Below are 23,651 nucleotides of genomic sequence, written 5' to 3' on the forward strand. Positions count from 1 at the left end.
AAATGAGAACAAATACATAATGTTGGTCTGGTGTTTTTTGTTTTTTTTTAGATTTTATTTATTTATTCATGACACACACACACACAGAGGCAGAGACACAGGCAGAGGGAGAAGCAGAGGAAGAAGCAGTCTCCTCGCAGGGAGACCGATGCAGGACTCGATCCTGGACCTTGGGATCATGCCCTGAGCCGAAGACAGACAATCGCTGAGACACTCAGGCATCTCAGTCTGGTTACTTTAATATCCAGAAGGAACAACCCCAAATCCTGAGGTCCATTCTTATGTATGACTAGATATGGAAGATAAACTAACTTTCCTTGATGAATTTTTATTTTTTTTAACAATGATGTGAGAACTCTAATTACATGGATGAATCATTCTTTCTATCACTTTTAAAAATAGAGAGGGAAAGAAGAAAAATCCATGCAGCTCTTCCAAAAGAAAGCAGTAGGTGTCCATCTGTCAGGCTACACATTAAACCAGGAAGAGATTTTTCATTTTCAAAATAGTTTCTTAGGGTCCTTGGCACTTTCTCCTTGTGAAGTATTTACAGGAAACATACGTTTAAAAAGAGAATCAAAGCAGAAACATATAGAAATCCAAGCAAAACTCACCACCTCCATCCTCTTTTGCACAAGATGGTCTACATTACCCTTTCCATAAAAAAATACAGGAAAATCTGGGGTTGAAGTAAACATCCACGATACTCGCCAGTTGGCTCTAGAAGTGTAGCTTTGTGACAGAATGAGGGTGAGTGGTGATTGGGTCTGACTCACTAAATAGACACCAGAGCTTTCCTTCCCATTTATGAACTTCTCAGGTACACAAAATGTAAAGACCAAAGAACAGTCTTTTGTACGTTTATTTTTCAGAGTAGTCTAGCACATGTTTCTCAAGAATGGTCTGCAAATTCCTTGCATCAGAATCACATGTTTGTGAGTTGCCTGGGTGGCTCAGTGGGTTGAGTGATCAACTCTTAGTTTTGACTCAGTTCATCTCAGGGTAGTGAGATCAAGCCCTACATGGGGCTCTGCACTGGGTGTGGAGCCTGCCTTTAGATTCTCTCTCTCTCTGCCCCTCCCCCTCCAATAAATACATCTTAAAAAAAAAAAAAAGAATCACCATAGACGTTTGTTCAATAAAGATTCCCAATGCCCATTCCATTCCAAATATACAGATTCAAAAACTCTGGTATTTGGGCCCAGGAATCTGACTTTTTTTTTTTTCTTTTGGAAAGAGACCAAAAAAAGAAAGAAAGAAAGAAAGAAAGAAAGAGACAGCAGGGGCAAAGGGAGAGAGAGAATCCCAAGCGGTCTCCATGCCCAGCACAGACCCCTATCTGGGCTCAATATCACGACCCTGAGATCATGACCCCAGCAAAATCAAAAGTCAGAGGCTTAACCTACTGAGCCACCCAGGTGCCCGCAGGAATTTGCATTTTAAAGATCAAACCAGGTGATCCTTAGGCACATCAAAATATAAGAGAACTGATCTTGTAATCTCTTTCTTGTAACCACACCATACTTTAGTTTCCTACTTCTGTACCAGAAAACAAGAGTTATTGGGTGTCTCGAGTTAGCATTCATAACTGCTGGCTGACAAGATTCAGAGACATGGCCGCGGAGAGGTGATTGTGGGCTCATCCTAAGGTCCCTTCCTTTCTGGTGAATTCTATATTCAAGTGGGAAGAGAGAAGAAGGGATTTCGGGTACTCAAAAACTAAGTGGCCTTTGAATCCCAGGAATCACACTTAGCTCTCTAGCAAAGGTTTTCAGGACGCGTTCGGCTAATAACGTCTCCTACCGGCCGCCGTTGGCCCTCTAGTGGCGCAACTCTACGTGCGGTCCGTTCTGCCCTCCCATTGCCAAGATGGCGACCCACAGGTGCTGCGCTCTATGGAGCTACTGCGGTCGTAGGTGGTCGCGGGTGATGCGCTGCTGCCGGCTTTCCGGGCTTTGTAGCTCCTGGCCCAGCGGCCCGCTGGGTGCCCGGCACTTGTCCCAAGAGAAGCCGGCAACGGAAACACATTTCGGGTTTGAGACTGTTTCGGAGGAGGAGAAGAGGGGCAAAGGTGAAAGGGGCGAGAGGGCGGATGGAGGGATCTGCGATCTAGTTTCTTCTGCTCAGCTGGGAATTGATTTTGACGTCGTTTTGACTCGTATGCCGTAGCCTGACCTCCGAGGAGTCCTCCGCCCCCGGCCTGACATCGCAGAGCTTAGATGCCTCCTCTTGTTAAACACAGTAATTATCACTAAATCCCCAAAATTGGGTGTTTATGACGTGCCAGGCACCATGCAGATATTGTTCCCAATTCTCATCTCAACCTCCTGACGATGCTATTGTTATCCCCACGCTACACATGAGGAAATTGAGACTTAGAAATTAAACAAGAACTTGCCCAATTTAATGTAGTAAGTGGCCGAACCAGTATTCCAACCCACTTTGGTATGACTGCAGAGCTCATGTTTATGACTGCAGAGCTCATGTTCTTCACTTGCTAAAGAGATGGACCTTTTTTTTTTTTTTTTTTTAAGATTTTATTTATTTATCCATGAGAGACACAGAGAGATGCAGAGAGAGAGGCAGGCTCCATGCAGGGAGCCAGATGTGGGCTCAATCCCGAGTCTCCAGGATCACGCCCTGGGCCTAAGGCAGCGCTAAACCGCTGAGCCACCCGGGATGCCAAGATGGACCATTTTTTAAAAGAAAGGAAGGAGGAAACACACAGAAATTGTGCCTCAGCTTTCAAATTGTATAAGTAGAAATAATAGTAACCTTTCTCTTAGAGTTACAATGAGGGTTAGATTACTTCATACATTAAAGTATTATGAACAATTCCTGGCACTTCCTAATTGCCCAATAAGGCTTAGATACTATTGAGCAGTTTCTTTGTGTCCAGCATTGTGCTACAGGCATGGGAAAGGAAAAGGACTGTTATATAACTCCAACTATACCATTTATAATGGGGAGGTATTATGCCCATTTAACAGGTGGGTATGTTGAGGCTCAGACAGTTTCCTTCACTAGGCCTGTGGTCATCCAGGAAATAAACAGAAGGAATTCACAATGGAATAGCCCATCCTCTTAAGGACTACTACATTATCTTTCTTCTCAACTCAGCCTTACTAAATACATAGCTCTACTGTAACTCTTTGGATATTTATTTTATTTTTTAAAGATTTTATTTATGGGATCCCTGGGTGGCGCAGCGGTTTAGCGCCTGCCTTTGGCTCAGGGCGCGATCCTGGAGACCCGGGATCGAATCCCACGTCGGGCTCCCGGTGCATGGAGCCTGCTTCTCCCTCTGCCTGTGTCTCTGCCTCTCTCTCTCTCTCTGTGACTATCATAAATAAAAATAAAAATTAAAAAAAAAAAGATTTTATTTATTCATGAGAGACACAGACAGGCATAGGAAGTAGCAGACTCCCTGCAGGGAGCCTGATGCAGAACTGATGTCAGGACTCCGGGATAACAACCTGAGCCAAAGGCAATGCTCAACCACTAAGCCACCCAGGGGCCTCCTTAAATTAACATTTATTTCACTGGACTGTGAATCCCCAGAAAGCTAGGATAGTGGCTCATTCATGTCTATATCTTGTGCCTGGTGCACATTAAAAGCCTGACAACTGGGACGCCTGGATGGCTCAGCAGTTGAGTGTCTGCCTTTGGCTCAGGGCCTGATCCCAGGGTCCTGGGATCGAGTCCCACATCGCGCTCCCTGCATGGAGCCTGCTTCTCCCTCTGTCTATGTCTCTGCCCCTCTCTCTATGACTCTCATGAATAAATAAATAAAATCTTAAAAAAAAGTACAGGGAATCTTCCCTTTGCACAATAGCACAGGACTGTAAAAATGACCATGCATGCTGAAATCATGCAGTATGATATTAACAGTTAATGGGAAAAATTACAACTGTTCTATGACTTCTAAAAATTATTGAACATCAGGGGTGCCTGGCTGGCTCTGTCAGTGGAGCAAGAGACTCTTGATCTCAGGGTTGTGAGTTTAAGCCCCACATTGGGCATAGAGTTTACTTTAAAAAATATTAAAAAACTATTGAACATCAAAAACTCTCTGTTAGTTATAAATGTATAGAGAAAAGAAATAAATAGTAAAATTAACATTTAGCAAACTATAATTTAAAATTAGGTTTAATTTTAACCTAATGTAATTAGATTTTTAAAAATTTTAAGCTTGAAAAAAAAATTTTAAGCTTGTTTTTAATTAAGTTAAAATTCTAATAAAAAATTAGAAACATTAAGCTGTTTTATGCTTCATAAAAAAATATGCCAAGAGTAGTTTGAACAGTGTTTGCTACCTCCTGGTCATATAATTTACAGTAGGGAGCAAGCATCTTCTCTATGCCATGGCAAATTGCGGTACTCCTTTCTAAATTTCAGTCAGCTTGTAACATTTTATCCTTTCACTGTCAGTATCGTGAAATATCTCCAAGAATTCCTTTAGTGTGAGATTTTTTGTTGGCATCATTTCCTTTGGGACATCTACCTTTTCATCACAACCACATTCTCATTTATGTCCATAAGTTCATCTTCACATAGTTCTTCCAGCTGCATATCTAGAGTCTCTTGAGTATTGACATTCCCACAGTCAGCTGTTGGTCTATAATCCCATGGACATTTCACTTCCAGTATTACTATTTTTAATTTCTTTGTGGTGCTTTCATTTTCATGGCCAATTTCTTCTTTCAATGATGTAGTTTTGTAAAATACCACATGTGTTTACAACTAAGAGATAAGGAGGTGACCCAACTACATGCTTTGCTGTTTGTGTGTGACCTGAATGACTGATGTGTAATGACCTACCAACTTCGAACTGAAAGAAGTGACATGATTAGCTACTGATCATGATGCATGTCTGTTATTTACAGAGTGATTTATAGGCTGAAGACTACCGGCGAAGTTTGTACTTTATGCAGTTACTCACAGTTAATACACCATTGCACTTGAATGATGTTGCTGGGGGACTGTTGTTATTTAACTAAGCCACAGTCGCTGAAATTCACGTATATCAGAACCATGCAAAGCAAAGATTGCTTATATTCGGTGGGTTGATCTTTAGTGTCCGTGAATACCCCCAAAACAAAAAAAGCAGTCCCTGGGGTTAAGAAAGGCATTCAAGATTGAATTCGGGGAGCTCTATACTGAGCTAATTCAGCAGAAGATGTGATGTTTTGAATCTATGCAGCACTTTCATCTGATAAACTCAAAGCATCTCCCCTTCATTCATTACCTAATTCTGCCTTATGACAGGGTGATAGGGAACGGACACTGATTTTTTCATCTTATGGGCAGAGAAACAGGTGTAAAGAAGTTAAAATGTAGCCTGTGCTTTAAAGTGCCTTATTTAAAAAAAAAAAAAAATTTATTTATTTATGAGAGACACAGAGTGAGAGGCAGAGAGAGAAGCAAGCTCCCTGCAGGGAGCCTGATGCAGGCAGGACTCCATAACAGGGGGATCACGACCTGAGCCAAAGACTCTACCACTGAGCCATCCAGGCACCCCACTTTAAAGTGCCTTAGATAGTAAATTCCTTCTCCCACTAGCCCAGATTCCACATTCTCCCTTGATCCTATCAGATTTATGAGAAGATTTATGAGGGCCCTATGCAGTGTGGCTTGGCCCTGATTTACATCTGGCCATTCATCTGCCCACCCAATTGTACCTGAGGTTTTTCTCTGTGATCCAGGCAGGGATGAACTGAGGCCTCTCCATCCATTAGTCATGGATTTCTAATGATTTTGTTGTTTTCTATTATAATAACCATTAGAAAAATTCTATGCCCTCTATTCTCTAAGAAATGGAACCTACTTAGTACCATGTAGGTGAATACGTTGTTATGGGGTCATGGTCCTAGGTCCACTAAAGGACCACTAAAGGTAACTAGGATGGCAGAAAAGAGGTTGGCTTCTTACATGAAATAACTTAAGCCTTTTTCAAAAGGAGGTTAAGGGGTAGATACGGGCATCAAGCAGTATAACTTAACTTCACCTGAAAAAGGCAAATTTAGAGAAGAAAAGCTTCAGCCTCTTTCATTTAGGACTTCCTCAAGTTAATCTTGTTAATAGCACAATTGTGTTGTATTTCTCCTGTCAGTCTATCATGTGTTTGAAAGTGTGGCCAAGAAGTATGATGTGATGAATGATATGATGAGTCTTGGTATCCATCGTATTTGGAAGGATTTACTGCTCTGCAAGATGCGCCCGTTTCCTGGAACTCAGCTGCTCGATGTTGCTGGAGGCACAGGTAATGTCCAGTAGAGTATCCTTGAGGATCACTGAGCACCTTTTATAGAAATTAGTGTCTTTTGTTGGGATGAGCTAGCTTACCTACCATTAGACTGAAGATGGTCATTGGAAATCAATACACTTCTAAGAAAGCTTTACTCTTTTTAAGTAAATGTCACTCAGAAAGCACAAAGTATCAGTTTTATGCCTGTCGTTTTTTCTAAAATGCACAAGGTTCCAAAGTAAAAAGATTACTTTTTTGCTCCAGTGACATCTTACTATGTGAATGACTGTTTTATTTTCTGTTTAACCTTTAATTCGCTTTCCCTTTCTTTGGGGGGATGCCCTTTATCATATTGTATAAACTTTCTAGACAACCTTTTCTTTCTTTCTTTCTTTTTTATTTGACAGAGCAATAGAGCCAGACAGCACAAATGGGGTGGAGGTGGCAGAGGGAGAGAGAGAAGCACACTCCCCACTGAGCAGGGAGCCACATGCGGGGCTTGATCCCAGGACCCCAGGATCATGACCTGAGCTGAAGGCAGAAGCTTAACTGGCTGAGCGACCCAGGCTCCCCTAGACAACCTTTTATGCCTAATCCACTATCATATCAGAATTCAAAAGCTCAGTTTATGCACGGTCCTTTGCACACTAGATATTTAGGAAGAAAAATGTCATGGGTTTCTAAAATCCATTTTGGTGATGTTATTACATAGTTAATGTATATGCTAAATCACAGAAAAATGTGTCATATAATGTAATGATGTGTTAATCTATACCAATAGAATAATATGACAGATTACAGTAGGACAATCTCTATGTGTGAAACACGTTTATGTTTGGCTTTGCTGGTGTGGTCCTCTCCCCAGTGGAAGCTCAGAAGGTAGTAAGATACCTTGCTCAGTGGAGGACAATTTAACAGAATCTATTAAAATCTAAAATCTTTAGTCTAGGATCCCACAGTTCCAATTCTACATGCCTAGTCTAAAAAAAAATTTTTTTAAGTTTGCACAAAGATACAGCTACAGCTATCGAGCTGCCTATATCTATGCCTTAACCCATAGCACTACTGTATGTTGTAGTTCGAAGGTAATCCCTTATATTAAAAAAGACATTTTAAGAATATATAGTATAGATATGCTCACTGCATCATTTTTAGTAGTAGTGAAAACTTGGAAATAACCTATTTCTGCCTCAGTAAAGAAATTGTTTTAAATTAAGATACACCCATTCTATGAAATACCATGTAGCTATTTAAAAGAATGTGGAAAACCTATAAATACTGATGGAAAGTTCTCAAAGACATATTCTGTGGGAAGAGAAAGAAAATGAGTTGTATGACTATGCGTATAATATCCCCATGTATGTTTTTAAGTTGTTTCATAGGAGTATATATATACAATATTTAAACATATAGAAAAGTAACTAGAGAATACCTAATTAGTTGGAGAAACTAGAAAAACTTGAGGATATATTTCTGGCAACTAGTATAAGAAAAAGACAAACAGCACTCACTATAAGAAAGGAAGTGGGATCCTAGAAAACATTGGCTTGGCCCAAACAGGATTTACCTGGTCACAATAACATAAACACTTTTGATTTTTAGCTTTTAAACTCCAAACAACAAAGCACAGAAGACATACCTATAGCTGTAGAACAAACAATATGTCGGGGCACCTGGGTGGCTCAGTGGTTGAGCGTCTGCCTTTGGCTCAGGTTGTGATCCAGGAACCCTGGGATCAAGTCCTGCATCAGGCTCCCCAGCGGGAGCCTGCTTCTCCCTCTGCCTATGTCTCTGCCTCTCTGCCTGTATCTCTCATGAACAAATAAGTTTTTTAAAAAAGAACAAACTATGTTACCAGTCTTGACAGAGTAAAAGTGCACACAGTAGAAGGTTGAAGGGATTTAAGAGGTACCATCTGTAATTGATGACATAGAAATATAAGATCAGTCTGTTATTCTAGTTCCCAAAGGAATTTATGATGGACTATGAAATGTGATCTAGGGGCACTTGGGTGGCTCAGCAGTTGAGCGTCTGCCTTTGGCTCAGGTCATGATCCCAGAGTCCTGGGATCAAGTCCCCGCATCAGGCTCTCCACTGGGAGCCTGCTTCTCCCTCTGCCTATGTCTTTGCCTCCTTCTCTGTGTCTCTCATGAATAAATAAATATAATCTTTAAAAAAAAAAAAGAAATGTGATCTAAATATATTGGGAAGTAGAGGCATCCAGAGATGAGGAACAAGATATCATTATAAATTTGGTAAGTAAAGAAAGAGCTGGAACCAACAGAAAGCCCAGCTGAAAGGGTTGAGAAAGATGGTTCCTGGGGAGCTGAACTAGGCATAGGAAGTGGTGGAGCAGGGGATCCTTGCTGGTAACTATACCCTCATGTTGCTTTGGTAACAATTATTAGACAGACTAATAGGGCTCTACACTAAGGAGTTAGCACAGGTTAGGTCTGGAGAAGGTGTGGAGAGAAAATGCAACTTTTATGTTTTTTCCTAAATATTTGGGTGAGTCTTTTATAGTGATAATGTGTCTATGCATTACTTAGGCAATTTTTTAAAAAGTTTTTAAGAATATTAGAAGTTACCCGGGCACCTGGCTGGCTCAGTCAATAGAGCATGCCACTCTTGATGTTGAGGTCATAGGTTTGAGCCCCATGTTGGGTAGAGAGATTACTTTAAAATAAAATCTTGGGATCCCTGGGTGGCGCAGCGGTTTGGCGCCTGCCTTTGGCCCAGGGCGTGATCCTGGAGACCAGGGATCGAATCCCACATCGGGCTCCCGGTGCATGGAGCCTGCTTCTTCCTCTGCCTGTGTCTCTGCCTCTCTCTCTCTCTCTCTGACTATCATAAGTAAATAAAAATTAAAAAAAAAAAATAAATAAATAAAATAAAATAAAATCTTAAAAAAAGTACTAGAAGTTAAATTATTTTTTTAAGTTACCATAGAAATAAAGAGAAACTTCAATATTTGTACACTCTTCAAATCCTGTACCTTTGTTACTCTGTTTGGGTTTTGGAAATGTTGGGTTCGCATTTGTGTTTGTGTTTGCATCTTTCCTCCTTTTGGCTTCCCACAGGTGACATTGCCTTCCGGTTCCTTAATTATGTCCAGGCCCAGCATAAGGGAAAGCAGAAGAGGCAGTTACGGGCCCAGCAAAATTTATCCTGGGAAGAAATTGCCAAAAAGTACCAAAATGAAGAGGACCCCTTGGGCGGTTCCCGGGTCGTGGTCTGCGACATCAACAAGGAGATGCTAAAGATTGGAAAGCAGAAAGCCCGTGCCCAGGGCTACAAAGCTGGCAAGTACTAGGGAGGGTGGACATGGCAGAAATGTTTGTGTATTTATGAAGTAAGATGGGATATATAAAACGTTAAAGTGCTTTATTTTAAAAAATGAACCAATAGGCAGAAGTCAAAGATGATTGGTGTGGCTGAAGCCAGTTTGGGTGCTGTTACATGCGTTATTCTGGCAACCCAAGGAGGCAGTCTGATTATCCGCCCCATGTGACAGAGCTGATAACCACAGCCCAAAGAGCTGAAGGGCCCTTACCCAAGGAGCACAACTTTTATTTGTTTATTTTTAAATATTTTATTTATTCATTTGAGAGAGACAGAGCTGGAGAGCACAAGCAGGGGGAGCAGGAGGCAGAGGAGAAGCAGACTCCCCACCGAGCAGAGAGCTGGATGATGCAGGGCTTAACCCCAGGACCCTGAGATCATGACCCGAGCCAAAGGCATACGCTTAACCGACTGAGCCCCCAGGCGCCCCGAGTAACACAACTTTTCAATGGCAGACCCAGGCTCAGAGCTTGAGTCTAGGATCTCAGCTCTTGGGCTGTGAGATGGAAGTTTTGCCTTCAGTTGCCAGCAACCCCCTGCTGATCCCAGTGCCCTGGTTGGGAGCCATCCCGTTCCTCATGGGTGCTCAGAGTTTGACTGATGTGGAAGCTGAGAAGGGGCTCTGCCCTTATAGCAGGAACATGCCCTTTAGACACAGGGGAATGCAGGCAGCGGGCAGCCACCAGCTTTTACAGCCTTTTAGCTCTGCCTCAGCTTCCCTCTGAGGCTCTTTCCTAGCTGTGCTCCCGAGCTCCCTGTGGGTTGGCAAAGGCTTGGGTCTCCAGGCTTCCCCCAGCTCAGTCCTGCCTCCTCTTCCTTTTATCTTCCCAAGTTGTTCTCCCTTACATCCTCCCCCCAAATCCCTTTTGCATGCTTCCCTCCTCTGGGCATCTGTTCCTCAGAGGGCCCAACTGGTAGAGTTAAACACCTGGAAACAGTACTACTCTCAGCAGCAGATAGGAGAGTGACTACATGTCTCTGGGAACTCACTACACCCTGAAACTGGACAATTTGTGCCCTAGCTTAAAGATGTAGATTTCCCATTTCGCTGTCCATCTTCATCTTTTAAAATACTTTTCACCGAACTTTATCCAGTAGAAGTCACAATGGGGCAGCTGTACCACATTCACCCAGCTTTCCAGAGCCACTGCACTGCCCTCTCCCCAGATGGCTAAGCACTGCAGGCAGCCACCAGCAGAGACAGTGGTCTGGGACAGAAAATAAAAGTCGCTCAGGTCAGCATCAGGGGTCCTGTCCTCTCCTTCCCCCACCGGGAGTGTCTATGGTTATTGTAGTTCAATTCTTCCTCCTCCCCGCCCCCCCCACCCCCGGACTGAGCTGCCTAGACAGACCACAACCCGCTTGGCCTCCAAGATGAAGGGCTCTTTTGTTAACCATCAATGCTGATCAAAAAGCAGACAGTCCCTAGTGTTTTTAGACAAAGGCACTATGTTTCCTTACTCCTACTGAAAAACGTGTTCCCCTTCCCTCTGGTGCTCAGCCATAGAGAGTGGAGAATGAAGAGAGAAATGATAGGCGATGTTCCATTTCTGGAATCATCCCTTCCATAGCATAGCTTGCCTTTCAGCCTCTTCTCACTGCCAAGACAAACCCACTGACATAGGAATTACCAAGTGCTGCAGAAGACAGTTTTCCTTACCTTTCCTCCTTGCTCTAGCAATGCCCAACAATGAAGCCTTTGTCAAACATATCCTGCAAAAAGAGTTGAAACTAAGGAGGATCCTAGAAATTATTTTGTAATAGTAAGGTGATGTGTGAAAGATGTATTTGTGTTTAGCACTGTTGTGTGTTTTATTTACATTTTATGTGGAGCACTTCCTCCCCAAATGGAAACCCTGTTGGCAGGAGCTTTAAAAAATTTATTTGAGAGGGAGGCGCCTAGGTGGCTCAGACAGTTAAGCATCTGCCTTCGGCTCAGGTCATGATCCCGGGGTCCTGGGATTGAGTCAGGCTCCTGCTCCCTGTGCCGCTCCCTCTGCTCTTTCACGCGCGCTCTCTCTCTCTCTCTCTCTCTCTCTGTCAAATAAATAAATCTTTTAAAAATTATTTGGTAGGTTATAAAAATTGATATATTTGAGAACTTTGGATTTTGGAAAAGTATTGAGATTTACCTATAATTCCAACATCAAGAGCTGCTCCCAGTATTTTATTTCCTTCCTAGCTTTTCCTAATCGTTTCCTTTTTATAAAATTAAAGACTTCCTGTTTATACAATTTATTATCCTACCCTAAATTAGCATTATATCATGAGATTTTTCCATGTCATTAAAAATTCCTTAAAATCATTATTTACAATATTCTCCTGTATGGATGTGAGTCATGAAGATTCACATAACCAATTTATATAATCAGTAACCAATGATCTGTCATTTTTTCTAATGCTTTTGCATAGGGCACAACATTATGACATCCTTATTTGTAAATTTTTGCATGTACTTGTTAACTTTTCTACCTTCTGTATAACTTTGGACAAGTGTTTAAACTCTCTAGATCTCAATTACCTCATCTGTAAAATAGCAGAATAAAAACCACCTTGTAGTGGAGGTTATGTACCATCGCTATTGAAAACAGAAGCTCTGGGATAAAAAAAAAAACCTGAGTTCCAATCCACCTGGGTGACCTTGGGCAAGCTGCTTTAACCTTTCTGATACTCCACTCACCTAAAACATGAAGATGATGGTAAGAGCTATCCCATGGAGTCAGTATGAGAATGTGATAAAATAATGTATGTAAAGTGATAATACAGACCCTGCCATCAAGGGCAGGGCAGTTGCGATGATGATGATGATGATAATGATGTTATCAATGTCATCCTGCTAAAATCAAATAGCTGGTTCAAAGAATATGGTTACTTTTTTAAAAGATTCATTTATTTGAGAGAGTGTGGGAACTGGGGGAGGGACAAAGGGAGAAGAGAAGGAAAGCAGACACCCCACTGAGCACAGAGCCCCACCTGGGGCTGGATCTCCAGATCATGACCTGAGCAGAAACTAAAGAGTCTGACGCTTAACTAACTGAGCCACCCAGGCGCCCCAGGGTATGGTTATTTTTAAGGATTTTGTCAAATACTGCTACTTTGCTTTCCAAGATTTTTTTTTTTTTTTAAGATTTTTTTTTTTTAATTTATTCATGACAGACACAGAGAGAGGGAGAAGCAGGCTCCATACAGGGAGCCTGACGTGGGACTCGATCCCGGATCTCCAGGATCACACCCCGGGCTGAAGGCGGTGCTAAACCGGTGAGCCACCAGGGCTGCCCTCCCAAGATTTTCATTTACTTTCCTCTATAGAGCCTTCCTTCTATATTGTATTTTATGTCTAGTTTGCTGCAAGTTGAATAATGTTAGAGCCAAATCAGGATCTTTTAGTGGACATATCTACCCTGTTAAGGGTTTCCCTGAGGTGTTTTCTGAATTTGTGACCAGACTTGGGGTCTAGATACTTTGATTCTCCAATAGAACCAATATAACTAGGGCAGCCCGGGGGCGGGGGGTGGGTACTGCCCAGGGCCTGATCCTGGAGACCCAGGATTGAGTCCCACGTCAGGCTCCCTGCATGGAGCCTGCTTTGCCCTCTGCCTGTGTCTTTGCCTCTCTCTCTCTGCATCTCTCATGAATAAATACATAAAATATTTTTTTAAAAAAAGAACCAATATAACTAGGCTGAATTCCATACTTAGAATACTTCCAATGATCCTCTGAAGTTGGTACTATTAACTCCATCTTACAGATAAGGAAACTAAGGCAAAGTAGTTTATTCAAGATTATACAGCTAATAATTGGTGAAGCTGACTTTATAATTCCTGGAATTAAAACCTAGACAGTCTGGGGACGCCGGTATGGCTCAATGGTTGAGCGCCTGCCTTTGGCTCAGGGTGAGGTCCCAGCGTCCCAGGATCGAGTCCCACATAGGGCTCCCCATGGGGAGCCTGCTTCTTTCTCTAGTCTCTGCCTCTCTCTGTGTGTTTCTCATGAATAAATAAATAAAATCTTAAAAAACAAAAAAACAGGCAGTCTAAACCCCAGACCTGGGATCTTAACCACGGTGCTTTACACAAAACACTTAATTGGGTAAAAATTGCTTGAGGGTGGGCATAACTAAGTATTCATCAGGTTCTATTCTAAAACTCTTGGAGAAAGAGTTTCCTGCTGAACTTCAAGAAATTCAGATTCTCGGGGATCCCTGGGTGGCGCAGCGGTTTGGCACCTGCCTTTGGCCCAGGGCGCGATCCTGGAGACCCAGGATCGAATCCCACATCGGGCTCCTGGTGCATGGAGCCTGCTTCTCCCTCTGCCTGTGTCTCTGCCTCTCTCTCTCTCTCTCTCTCTGTGTGACTATCATAAATAAATAAAAATTAAAATAAAATAAAATAGTGAATATTAAAAAAAAAAAAGAAAGAAATTCAGATTCTCAAGCCAAGGCAGAACTATGAAGACAGTGGCCAGGAACCCAGCAATGAAGGCAGGTGTGTGATGGTTTCTGATACTACACTTATGGTATTTACCCAGCACCAAACTGTTCTCCAGTTCTCCCACACCAAATAGGTGTCCAGCAATTCAGTTCATTTCTGACACTGACTCCCAGAGCTTGTCTCAGATTCCAAAGACTGCCCTCAGCAGTTAGCCACCAATGGTGTGCACAGGCTGCCCACACTTCTGCTTGGCTGACTACAAATCAGAGGATTCCCACAATGCCCACCTCAGGTTTGGCAGTTTGCTAGGTGCAGAAAAGACAGCTACCCACACTGAGACCAGGAATGATTTTCTCTTTCAGGACTTGCTTGGGTATTGGGAGATGCTGAAGAACTGCCCTTTGATGATGACAAGTTTGATGTTTACACTATTGCCTTTGGGATCCGGAATGTCACACACATCGATCAGGTGTGTATGGCTGCATCCTCAGCTTGTGTGACTCTTGTGCTATTAGATCTTCCAGAGCGGCCCTACAGGAAACAAGGAAAGAGGGAGAGATTCTGCTCTCTGCCCATCTCTTGAATGGAATGACTGTTTCAGGTTTAGGGGCTTCAGTCCTTGAAGTTGCCAATTTTCCTAGTCATGAAATTAAAAAAGGCTGAAACCATGGAGCAGATCCCCATAGAAGCCTTTGATGCTTGGGTTGGTCTTTACATCTTTGAGCTGGCATTCCATCTGTTTCTGCTCACTTGTGAAGTCTGACCCTGTGAGTTTGCAGATCAGAGACATTTCCAAGGTCAACAGAAGGCATTCAAACACTTATTTTGGCAGAAGGTACCTAGAGTCATGGGTTCCTTTATAGGGAGAAGGGAACATTCAGCTCTTAATCTGATGCAGCTTTTTTTTTTTTAAGATTTTATTTTTAAGTCATCTCTGCACCCAATGTGGGGCTCCCACAACCCCGAGATCAAGAGTCTACTGACTGAGCCAGCCAGGCACCCCTAATGCAGCTCTTCTTTATTTCTACTTCAGTACTCTACCCCAGAGCATTTGAAGACAATGTGCAAACCATATTCTGTTTCTATTATGGGGGGGGGGGGGGCTCCAGTTACCTGGTTCCTCTGCTTCTAGTGGGATATCTTTATGGTGTACTTTAGCTTGGTTCATATGGCCTGCCCTGTATGTAGCCAATTTATTATTTCTTTTAATTAAAAAAAATTTTTTAATACGTTCAAAGTACAAAAGGGCATATCAGGCAAAGTATGCCTCCCACCCGTGTGTCCCGACCATTCAGTGCCTCCTCTCCCTGCCTCCAAACATCAATTTCTTGTGTACCTTTGCAAAGATGTTTATAAATATTGTTTTGTTTTTTCCTTTAATACAACTATTAGCATATGAAAAACACACAAATATTCTGCCCATTGCTTTTTTCCCCTTAAAAATGTATCTTGGGAGATCTTTCCTGTCAGTACATGGAGAGACCTGGCTCTTCCTTTTTTTAAATGGCTGCATCAATTCCATGTACACAGACATTCCATCATTTAACCAGTCTCTCATTGATAATTAAGATGTTTCTAATCTTGTGTTGTTCATATGGTGCTACAGGGAATAACATCTATATGTATGTCATCTCTACAAAGATGCATTGTTTTTTGTTTTGTTTTGTTTTGTTTGGAGGATGGGGAGGAAGAATTACAAGCAGGAACAATGCCCAGTATTGGAGACTGATCTCACAACCCTGAGATCTTGACCTGAGCCAAAATCAAGAGTCAGATGCTTAACCGTCTGAGCCAGCCAGGTGCCCCTACAACAGATGCATTTCTATAAGCTAGATTCCTTGACATAAAATTCCTAGATCAAAGAAGTTAGCCATTATAATTTAAGTAATTGTAGGGGCACCTGGCTGACTCTGTCGGTAGAACATGCAACTCTTGATCTCGGAGTTTTAGGTACAAACTCCATGTTGGTCAAAGCATTTACTTTAAAAAATAAAGAGGAAAAAAAAATCCTGAAAGACGCTTTTAACAGTAATAAAGAGATGCATGTGAAATTGGCCACCATGTGGTTGTACCAATCAGAGTACTCCAAGTGGCCTTCTCTTTGTGGGCAGCAGAATGCTTATAAAATTTAGGCTACTGTGGGGTTATCTCTGCTGCTACAGCTTTCCCACTGAGAAGCACAAGGGATCTATGGGAAATGTTAACTTTTATAATGCCCATCAAAGGTAAAGCTGTTTTGGCCTAATAGAATTGAGTGTGTTCTTTTGTTCCTTGCCTTGCTTAGGCACTCCAGGAAGCCCATCGAGTCCTGAAGCCAGGAGGACGGTTTCTCTGTCTGGAGTTCAGTCAAGTGAACAACCCCCTCATATCCAGGTTAGCACTGTTAACAGGGCTTTATTCTCATTGTCTGGCCACGGGTTTCCTATTCCACAACAGACAGAAAGTAACCAGTAAGCAATAAGCAGGAACCTCATAGTTCAGAGTCTCGAAGGGACAGTGCCACTTCAGAGGTCAGCCAGTTCTGAATGACATTGAAGCCAGAAGAGTTTCAAACCAGCAACCAGAGGCTAAGTTGGCCCACAGATGTATTTGGTTTGAATCATCGTACTTTTAAAAATTGACTTAGATGTTCATATTTAAAAATCAGTTAAGTTTCACATAAAAATCTGAGTTTCCAGCTTCACTTGAGAAATCATATAGGACAATGCTTAGCAAGCACACATTCCTACACGGCAGGAGTCAAGAATGGAATCGTACCTGCCCCTTCTCCATTTTTATGCTACTTCCTAATGATACCTGTCACCACATCCTCACCACTCCCTAGTGGTCTTGCGCTTGGCCCATGTTACTTTCAGGTACTTGCCCCCTAAAGGCATTTGAATTTATAACTCTAGGCTTATACCTTCTTGCTTCTTATCAGGGGATATTTCTAATTATAATCTTTTGCCTTTTTTGTTTAGGCTTTATGATCTATATAGCTTCCAGGTCATTCCTGTCCTGGGAGAGGTCATTGCAGGAGATTGGAAGTCCTACCAATATCTTGTAGAAAGTATCCGACAGTTCCCATCTCAGGTACAAAACTCGTATTTTACAACAAAGGCCCTAGAGCTTAAATCCAGGTATATCTTTGCTATATCTTTGTGTTTTAGGAGGAATTCAGAGAGATGATAGAAGATGCAGGTTTTGAGAAGGTGACTTATGAAAGTCTCACATCAGGCATTGTGGCTATTCATTCTGGCTTCAAACTGTAACTCCTTTACTATTCTGGAGTGTGAACCAGTCACATCCTGTTGAAAGCCTGGTACTGAAGAACAACCTGGTAATGAGACCAGCAGCAGAACATCTCCTCTTAAAGACGTGTGCCTTGGACTCATGTTCTGATGTGACCAATCTCAAAGTGGAAGAAACAGATCCCTGTCATTCTCTGGCAGCTTTCATTAGGAGCTGTTTCAGGGCTTCTCCCAGAAGTATTTGGTTTGTACTTTTTGCTCAACTCCTGCTAATTTTTCTTGGCTGTGCAGCGTGTGTGTGGTTAAAGTAAAACCAATACTACTTTTCATTTTTGAAGTGCATTTGTAGCTTCTGGACTGGTGCTGCCTTCCAGAGGGATAATGAATCATCTGAACTCAATGATTTGAACCAGAAAATGTCCTAGTTCCACTTGAGTCAATCTCTCAGCCTAGGACTAAGTCAGAGGGCAAACAATCACAACTAGGATTATGAATTGAATCACTAAATGAGTTTACAATTTGTGTGGTATTTATGATTTCTTCTTGGGGAAAGGAGTGGTGAGGGAAATACATTATCGTCACTCAGTCCTCTTCTACCAAAACTACTATTGGATCAGATTATCAGTGCCTGTCATGAAGAAAACAAACTCTTGATGAAAGAATGTTCCAGCAAACTCCTGGCTTTTGTTTTCTATGGAGAGTTTATCAGAACACATTTGAGAGGTTTTATAGCCAAAAAAAGAAAACAAAGTTTGAAAACTATCTAGCCCAACCCCTCTGGTACTAAGGGGCAGAGCTGGGCAGAGCTCTTTTGTCTCCTTAATACAGTCCATTGTTTGATGTTAAAATGAAGCCAAAAATATTTTGAATGTGGACTAAGCATATGGTTTTTAAGGAGCTTTGCTAAGACATTGCAGAAAGCAACCTGACTTGGCTGGCTATTTGTTAATTGTGGATAACTTAGTTCAAGGCTATTTCAAAAGCTTTAGAGAGATGCTGCCTCTAGGCCCAGCACAGCAGGGGTCATTTATGTACCTTCACTCACAAGATCTTGCCCTGTCATTGTAAATATTTCAGACATAGCTATCCATATACAACCATCTCAAAGAACAGCAAAGAGCATTTGACAAAGTGCTAAACCTTAAACTTTTAGTTTACATTTTTTCAGCCAGCTGGAGCCCATTGGCCTTTGAAATTACAAGTAACGAGGAACAGACGCCACAAGGAATTTCATAAACCACCAAACCCAATCCTATCTCCCTAGCTGAGTGGTTTTCTCACAGCTAAATCAAAAGATAAAATATTAAAAGCTGCCACTTCCAGGCAGTAGATATAGGCCTGATCAAATTTAACCCCGCAATGTCCAGCCACCTGTAGACTTAAATCAATTCTAGGGTCTATTGCCAGAAGACTATTTGAAAATAGGACTAATCGAACAAGAATGATACAGCTTTGGGGACTTCAAATAGAAATACAGCCAGGTCACTAAAGAGGGAAAGGAGTTAGAAAAGAAATGAATTAGGGGAACATCTTTAGTCTGTTTATATAAATAGAAACCTAAATCACCTCAGTTTTATTTCTATTCCACAGAACTTCATCCTCTCCTACAAAAAGCAGGGGGCAAATTTTTCTCTCATTTTTAACTGCCACAGTAAACAAGAAGACATTTTTGCCTTTCTACCCTGAAACTTTCCCAGTCCTAACCTAGCTCAACTTCACTACAATTCCTAAAATCCCAAACCTGGTAATTATAATCTCCCCAAGATGTTACAACCTAACACTGTTCTTAAGATGGAGTCATTTCATCCTCCCCTTCTGTGTAGCAGTGGTTTGGCTGCTCAGAAATCCTGATTGCATCTCACAGATCCAAAGTTTGAAACAAAAAGCCTTATCTAACGTGAACACTGAAAACCTAGAAGTAGAAAGCCAGGGCTTTCCTTACAACTTCCCAAGAGAAGTGTGGGTTGTTTCAGCCTCTGGCATGTTTCCTTTATGCCTACAAAAGCCAAGTCTGCTATATTTGCTTTTCTTCATAGAGAAGACTTAAGTCTTAAAATTGATAGCAGGAAACCTTTAACGAAGATTACTTATCCACAGCTTTAATTGGGTCTTTTAATGAAAGGTTCAATTCACACTTCATTGTTAATGGGGGTTTCTAAGCACAGCTAGTTAAAGCACGGCACAGCAGGCTTACACGTTTAAATTCCTGCAAAGACTTTATTGGAATCACATGGAGGGCTGCTGCTCAAAAACTTTCATTTTCCCTTTTAAGACCACTTTTAATCTTTGTCCTTTTGGGAAAAGCAGGAAAAGGGGGCAGGTGCAGACAACCTAGAGCCCAGCAAACTTCTCATTAGCTCAACTTTGTTTTGGCTTATTTTATAGCCATAAAAAGCTTTCGTAAAGTTCTACATATTCATCAGTACTACCTGAGGCCCAAAAGTCCAGAACATTCTACAGCATCTTTTAACAAAACGAGCACTTAAGGATAGTATTTATCAGATTAGTAATAAGATTTAATCCAAAGGTTTCTCTGCCATGCATTTCTCAACATGCACTTCTGAGCAGTATGCTTCCATGCACGGACAGCTGCAGGAGGGGAGATTAAGGACTCAAGAGCACTATGAATAGGCTAGTCTATTATATCCCACGGAAACTCACTGCAAGGCCTGAAACCCAGTAACCTGCTCAAGATCAAGTGATAGGCCATTTTCAACCCTAGATGTGAACAAATCGTAACTAACACACACTTCTCCAACAGATTTATTTGGAAAGGAATGGATTTTGAGGAGAAAAAACATGGGGCAGAGGTATGGAATAGAAAATAAATACAAATGTAAGCTGTTTTTCTAATTGTTTTATAACCACAACAAACTCGTACAGAGAATGCCCTGTACAAAACAACACAATAAAGGTTCAAAGATCGAAGTGTTCCCCTAGGCAAGGCTGAAGATTTCAGTCTCTGGTATTTGGAATTTAGGCTGCAGTCCTTGGTTTTGGATGGATCACTGGGTGTGTGACACAGTCCATGCTTTTAACCAGATTTGAACAGAAGAATGGCCACTTGGCCCAGGTAGAAGTAGATGAAGTGTTTGGTTTCATGTGTCACATAACTACCGAAGTTCCTCCCCACGATGCAGTGCCAGGTGGGGTTGTACTTCTTGTCAAACTCCTGGTTGGGGGAGAGAAGGGGAAAGAAAAAGAGAATACTAGAATCTCAGTGCTAAACCAGAGGTCAGAGTTTGCCTCCTAGATAAGCAGAGCCTGTAGGGGTAAGAAAGGAGGAACGTTAGCATCTGCAAATTCTTAGCATGAAAGAATGTTCCCCAGCTCCAAGTCGCCTACATAGTGCATTAATGCACACATACTTGCAGTCTGAGCTAAGCTGAGAATGGGGGCTGGGGAGGTAAAAGGCAGAAAGGGCAGCCTCAAAGACAGGGCACTTTGTTATCATGGTAATTTCACCTTCATAGCTCCTATGGTAGCTCAATAATTGACAGGTGATAATAGTTCTAGTTTATCACGTTATGTGTAAACAGAAAATTATCCTACTGTAGGTCGCGCACCACAAAATCCAAAATGGTAAATATTTAGCCCAAAATACCCCATTCCTTAACTACATGCCAATATCACTAAAAACAAAAGGGCAAAGCCTCAATCAGCATCTAAACCACTGGGATCAAAATTTAAAGGGCACAAGATACCCTGGAATCCACTGTTCCTACAAAAAGAATGCTAGAAGCAGAATCTGAGAGCCACCAGGTCAGATTCTATCCTTAATTATAGTTTCAATAGCCCTCTCTTCCACATCTAACCTAATGGTGCTAATCTATCACCTGGTACACAAGCATAGCTAATTGCAGGAACTTTCCCTATTTCCTCAGCCAAAGGCACTCTGAGAACTAAAACACCTGTGATAATTTCTTCACTAGGTGACTAGGGCAGGGGCTAAAGCTAATCTTTATATAATTCTTACAATTTTCTGTGAGGAGTTACACAAAAGTCGGCTCTCATATTGTATGCAGCACGAACATCTTTTACATCTACTGGAATTGGAATAACATTCTTACAAGCTAGAGAAACCCACTGCTGCATTTGTCAAAAAAGGTGTTTCTGTTCTATCTGAAGTCTTTCATCTCCCCATTCTCAACTGGGAACCCTCCCACGGCTTAGGCTGCCAGCTTCCTTCCCTTCCAGAAAACACAGCTCGGAGAAATTGGCAGTCCTGCCAGCTTTCTACAGACTGCCATTTACCAAGCCCTCACCCCAACCCCCTAACCACCACTACCACCCACTTTCCCTCAACTGCCGACTAACGAAGGCTGGCAAGATCTCTCTCTGGCCCGGCTGGAAACACCTACGCAGCCCCCCACCCCCACCCCCCAGATGGATCCTCCGCGCAGAAATCATGCAGAAGAAGGGGGGAACCGCTGCTCCCTGATCCTAGAAACCGTTGCTAGGTGGCGCTTTCCCCCTGCGGAGCTAGGTAATAAAAAAACTTCAGGCGCAGAGGGTCTGGTCTTCTCATTAGGAGCGCAAAATTCATCTGCGTCCTTTCTGGAAACCTCTACACGAGAGCTGCCCTGCGTGCCTCCAATGATGTCTGCCAAACGCTCTGGGGACGCAGGATCGGAAAGAAGGGCTAAGTTGTGACTCGCCCCGGCTGTGCGCAAACGGCCCGAGCCCCCCCACCCTCGCCCTGTTCTCACCTTCTTAATATGGGCCGCAATGTCCTTCTCTATGTTATATTTCTCCAACGCCTGAGTCGCACACTCCACCGAGTCCTGTTGCATCTCCTCCGACATATCGGCGTTTTTGATCACCGCCTTTCGGTCGCACATGGTTACCTGGGGGGCGAGGCCCGGGCAACGTGTGAGGAGTTGTGGTGTAAGCTGCGCCCGCAAGGTGCCAGCTCCCCCAGCCCGCTCCTCCCGCCCCCCGCCCCATTTCACAGAAAGCGCGGGCCGCGCGGACCGAACGGCGGGACAAGCCCAGCGGGGGAAGTAACCAGGCAGCGAAGGCCCCCGCAGCCCCCGAGTCTCTCACCGAGGAGCAGGGGGCGGCCAACTGCAACGGTCTCCTGGGGGAGGGGCTGGCGACGCTCAGACCCGGCTGGAGCTACGGTCGCTACCGAAGCCGTGGCGCATCTAAGGAGCCCCACGCCAGCCGCCGCCGCCTAGTGCCTAGGCCCCGCCCTGCTCCTGCCAACCCCGCCCCCCGCGGCATGTCCCCATTGGCTTGACGCAGCCCTCACGACTCTCCCATTGGTCCATGGACTCAATGGCTCCCTCAGGATCTTTCTCCTGCATTTTGTTGCAGACCACAATGCATTTCTCGCGGCGTCGGTTGCCCCGGCAATGGGCAGCACGCGGTGAGGCCCACACACCCCGAAGGTGGAGCTGGGCGGGGTCGCGAGGACCACCCAGAGACTGGAGGTTGGAGGCTACTTTGTGCCCACGCCAAGAGAAGTGCCTCCCAATTTTCGAAAGTTATCCTAGGGTGTGTTCTCGAATATATTGGGGAGTTGGGTGCCCTACGTACCCCCCACCTGCACCCCGGGTCCAAAGGATTTAGGGATTCTGACTGAGGTAGTCAATCCCTTCCCTGGAAGGGTTATCTCTGAAGCAGGGCCGGCCTTATCGTCGAATGACCAGGGCCTTCGTAGAAGAGGGGTCCCAGGGCTTGGTTTAATGCTCAGCACTCTCATTCTTGAAATTCTTAATTTTTTTTTTAACAAAAGACCCCACATTTTCATTTTGCATTGGGTCCCGCAAATTATGTAGCCCGTCTTCTTGTGGGGAGGGAATTGCGGGGGGGGGGGGGGGGGGGGCTTGTCCTTACCCTGCTGGGCAACTAAGACTTCTCTAAGGGGCCAGGGTTACATCTGGGTGGATTTGGGAGTTCTGATCCCGGGTGTGTGTGTATGTGTCCAGGGTGGGGCTTCTTGCTGCCACAATGAGGCAGTCTTTCCAATGTGGAAGTTTCTTGGTTGGGGATTTATCTCTAGGGTGGAAGTACCCTAATGGATAGAAAGGCATCCCTCAGAAGTATTTTCCTCTAGCTTTAGGAGACTTACCACTAAGCGGTTAAAAAAACTAGGTCTTGGGGACGCCTAGGTAGCTCTGGTTGAGCCTCCGTAGCTCTGGTTGAGCGTCTGCCTTTGGCTCAGGGTATGATCCTGGGGCCCCGGGATTGGGTCCAGCATCAGTCTCCCCGTGAGGACCCTGCTTCTCCCTCTGCCTATGTCTCTGCCTCTCTCTGTGTGTCTCTCATGAATAAATAAAATCTTTTAAAAAGCTAGGTCTTGGAAAGTTGGGGAGCAGGGTCAGAACAGGATTTAAATCCCAGCAGTGTCATTTACTAGCACTTTGAATCTCAGTTTACTTATCCGTGAAGGGGATA

The 23,651-nt window shown here is 43.3% G+C and overlaps 2 protein-coding genes across 2 annotated transcripts; one reads left to right on the forward strand and one right to left on the reverse strand.

The window, feature by feature from the left end:
- The first annotated feature begins 1,857 nt into the window (after nucleotides 1–1,857).
- COQ5 (coenzyme Q5, methyltransferase) lies at nucleotides 1,858–17,771 on the forward strand. Its single transcript, XM_041729335.1, has 7 exons — nucleotides 1,858–2,071; nucleotides 6,113–6,262; nucleotides 9,328–9,549; nucleotides 14,382–14,488; nucleotides 16,304–16,392; nucleotides 16,980–17,091; nucleotides 17,169–17,771. The coding sequence occupies exons 1-7, from the start codon at nucleotides 1,870–1,872 to the stop codon at nucleotides 17,268–17,270; spliced, it is 984 nt and encodes a 327-aa protein (XP_041585269.1). The 5' UTR covers nucleotides 1,858–1,869; the 3' UTR covers nucleotides 17,271–17,771.
- A 2,225-nt stretch (nucleotides 17,772–19,996) lies between these two features.
- On the reverse strand, nucleotides 19,997–22,437 carry DYNLL1 (dynein light chain LC8-type 1). Its single transcript, XM_041729336.1, has 3 exons — nucleotides 22,296–22,437; nucleotides 21,959–22,096; nucleotides 19,997–20,421 (listed from the first exon to the last, which is right to left on the reverse strand). Exons 2-3 carry the CDS (start codon nucleotides 22,088–22,090, stop codon nucleotides 20,284–20,286), a joined length of 270 nt encoding a protein of 89 aa, XP_041585270.1. The 5' UTR covers nucleotides 22,091–22,096; nucleotides 22,296–22,437; the 3' UTR covers nucleotides 19,997–20,283.
- Nucleotides 22,438–23,651: the final 1,214 nt, after the last annotated feature.

Source organism: Vulpes lagopus, chromosome 14 (genome assembly GCF_018345385.1).
Source record: "Vulpes lagopus strain Blue_001 chromosome 14, ASM1834538v1, whole genome shotgun sequence".
Taxonomy (NCBI): Eukaryota; Metazoa; Chordata; class Mammalia; order Carnivora; family Canidae; genus Vulpes; species Vulpes lagopus.

Bases quoted from the DNA above. Each gene is read 5' to 3' on its own strand.
- COQ5 (XM_041729335.1), top strand. From the start codon at position 1,870: ATGGCGACCCACAGGTGCTGCGCTCTATGGAGCTACTGCGGTCGTAGG. The intron at 9,550-14,381 runs GCAAGTACTAGG...TTTCTCTTTCAG, and splicing joins TGCCCAGGGCTACAAAGCTG to GACTTGCTTGGGTATTGGGA. The intron at 16,393-16,979 runs GTTAGCACTGTT...TTTTTTGTTTAG, and splicing joins AACAACCCCCTCATATCCAG to GCTTTATGATCTATATAGCT.
- DYNLL1 (XM_041729336.1), bottom strand. From the start codon at position 22,090: ATGTGCGACCGAAAGGCGGTGATCAAAAACGCCGATATGTCGGAGGAG. The intron at 20,422-21,958 runs GTGAGAACAGGG...TCCCCCAACCAG, and splicing joins TTGCGGCCCATATTAAGAAG to GAGTTTGACAAGAAGTACAA.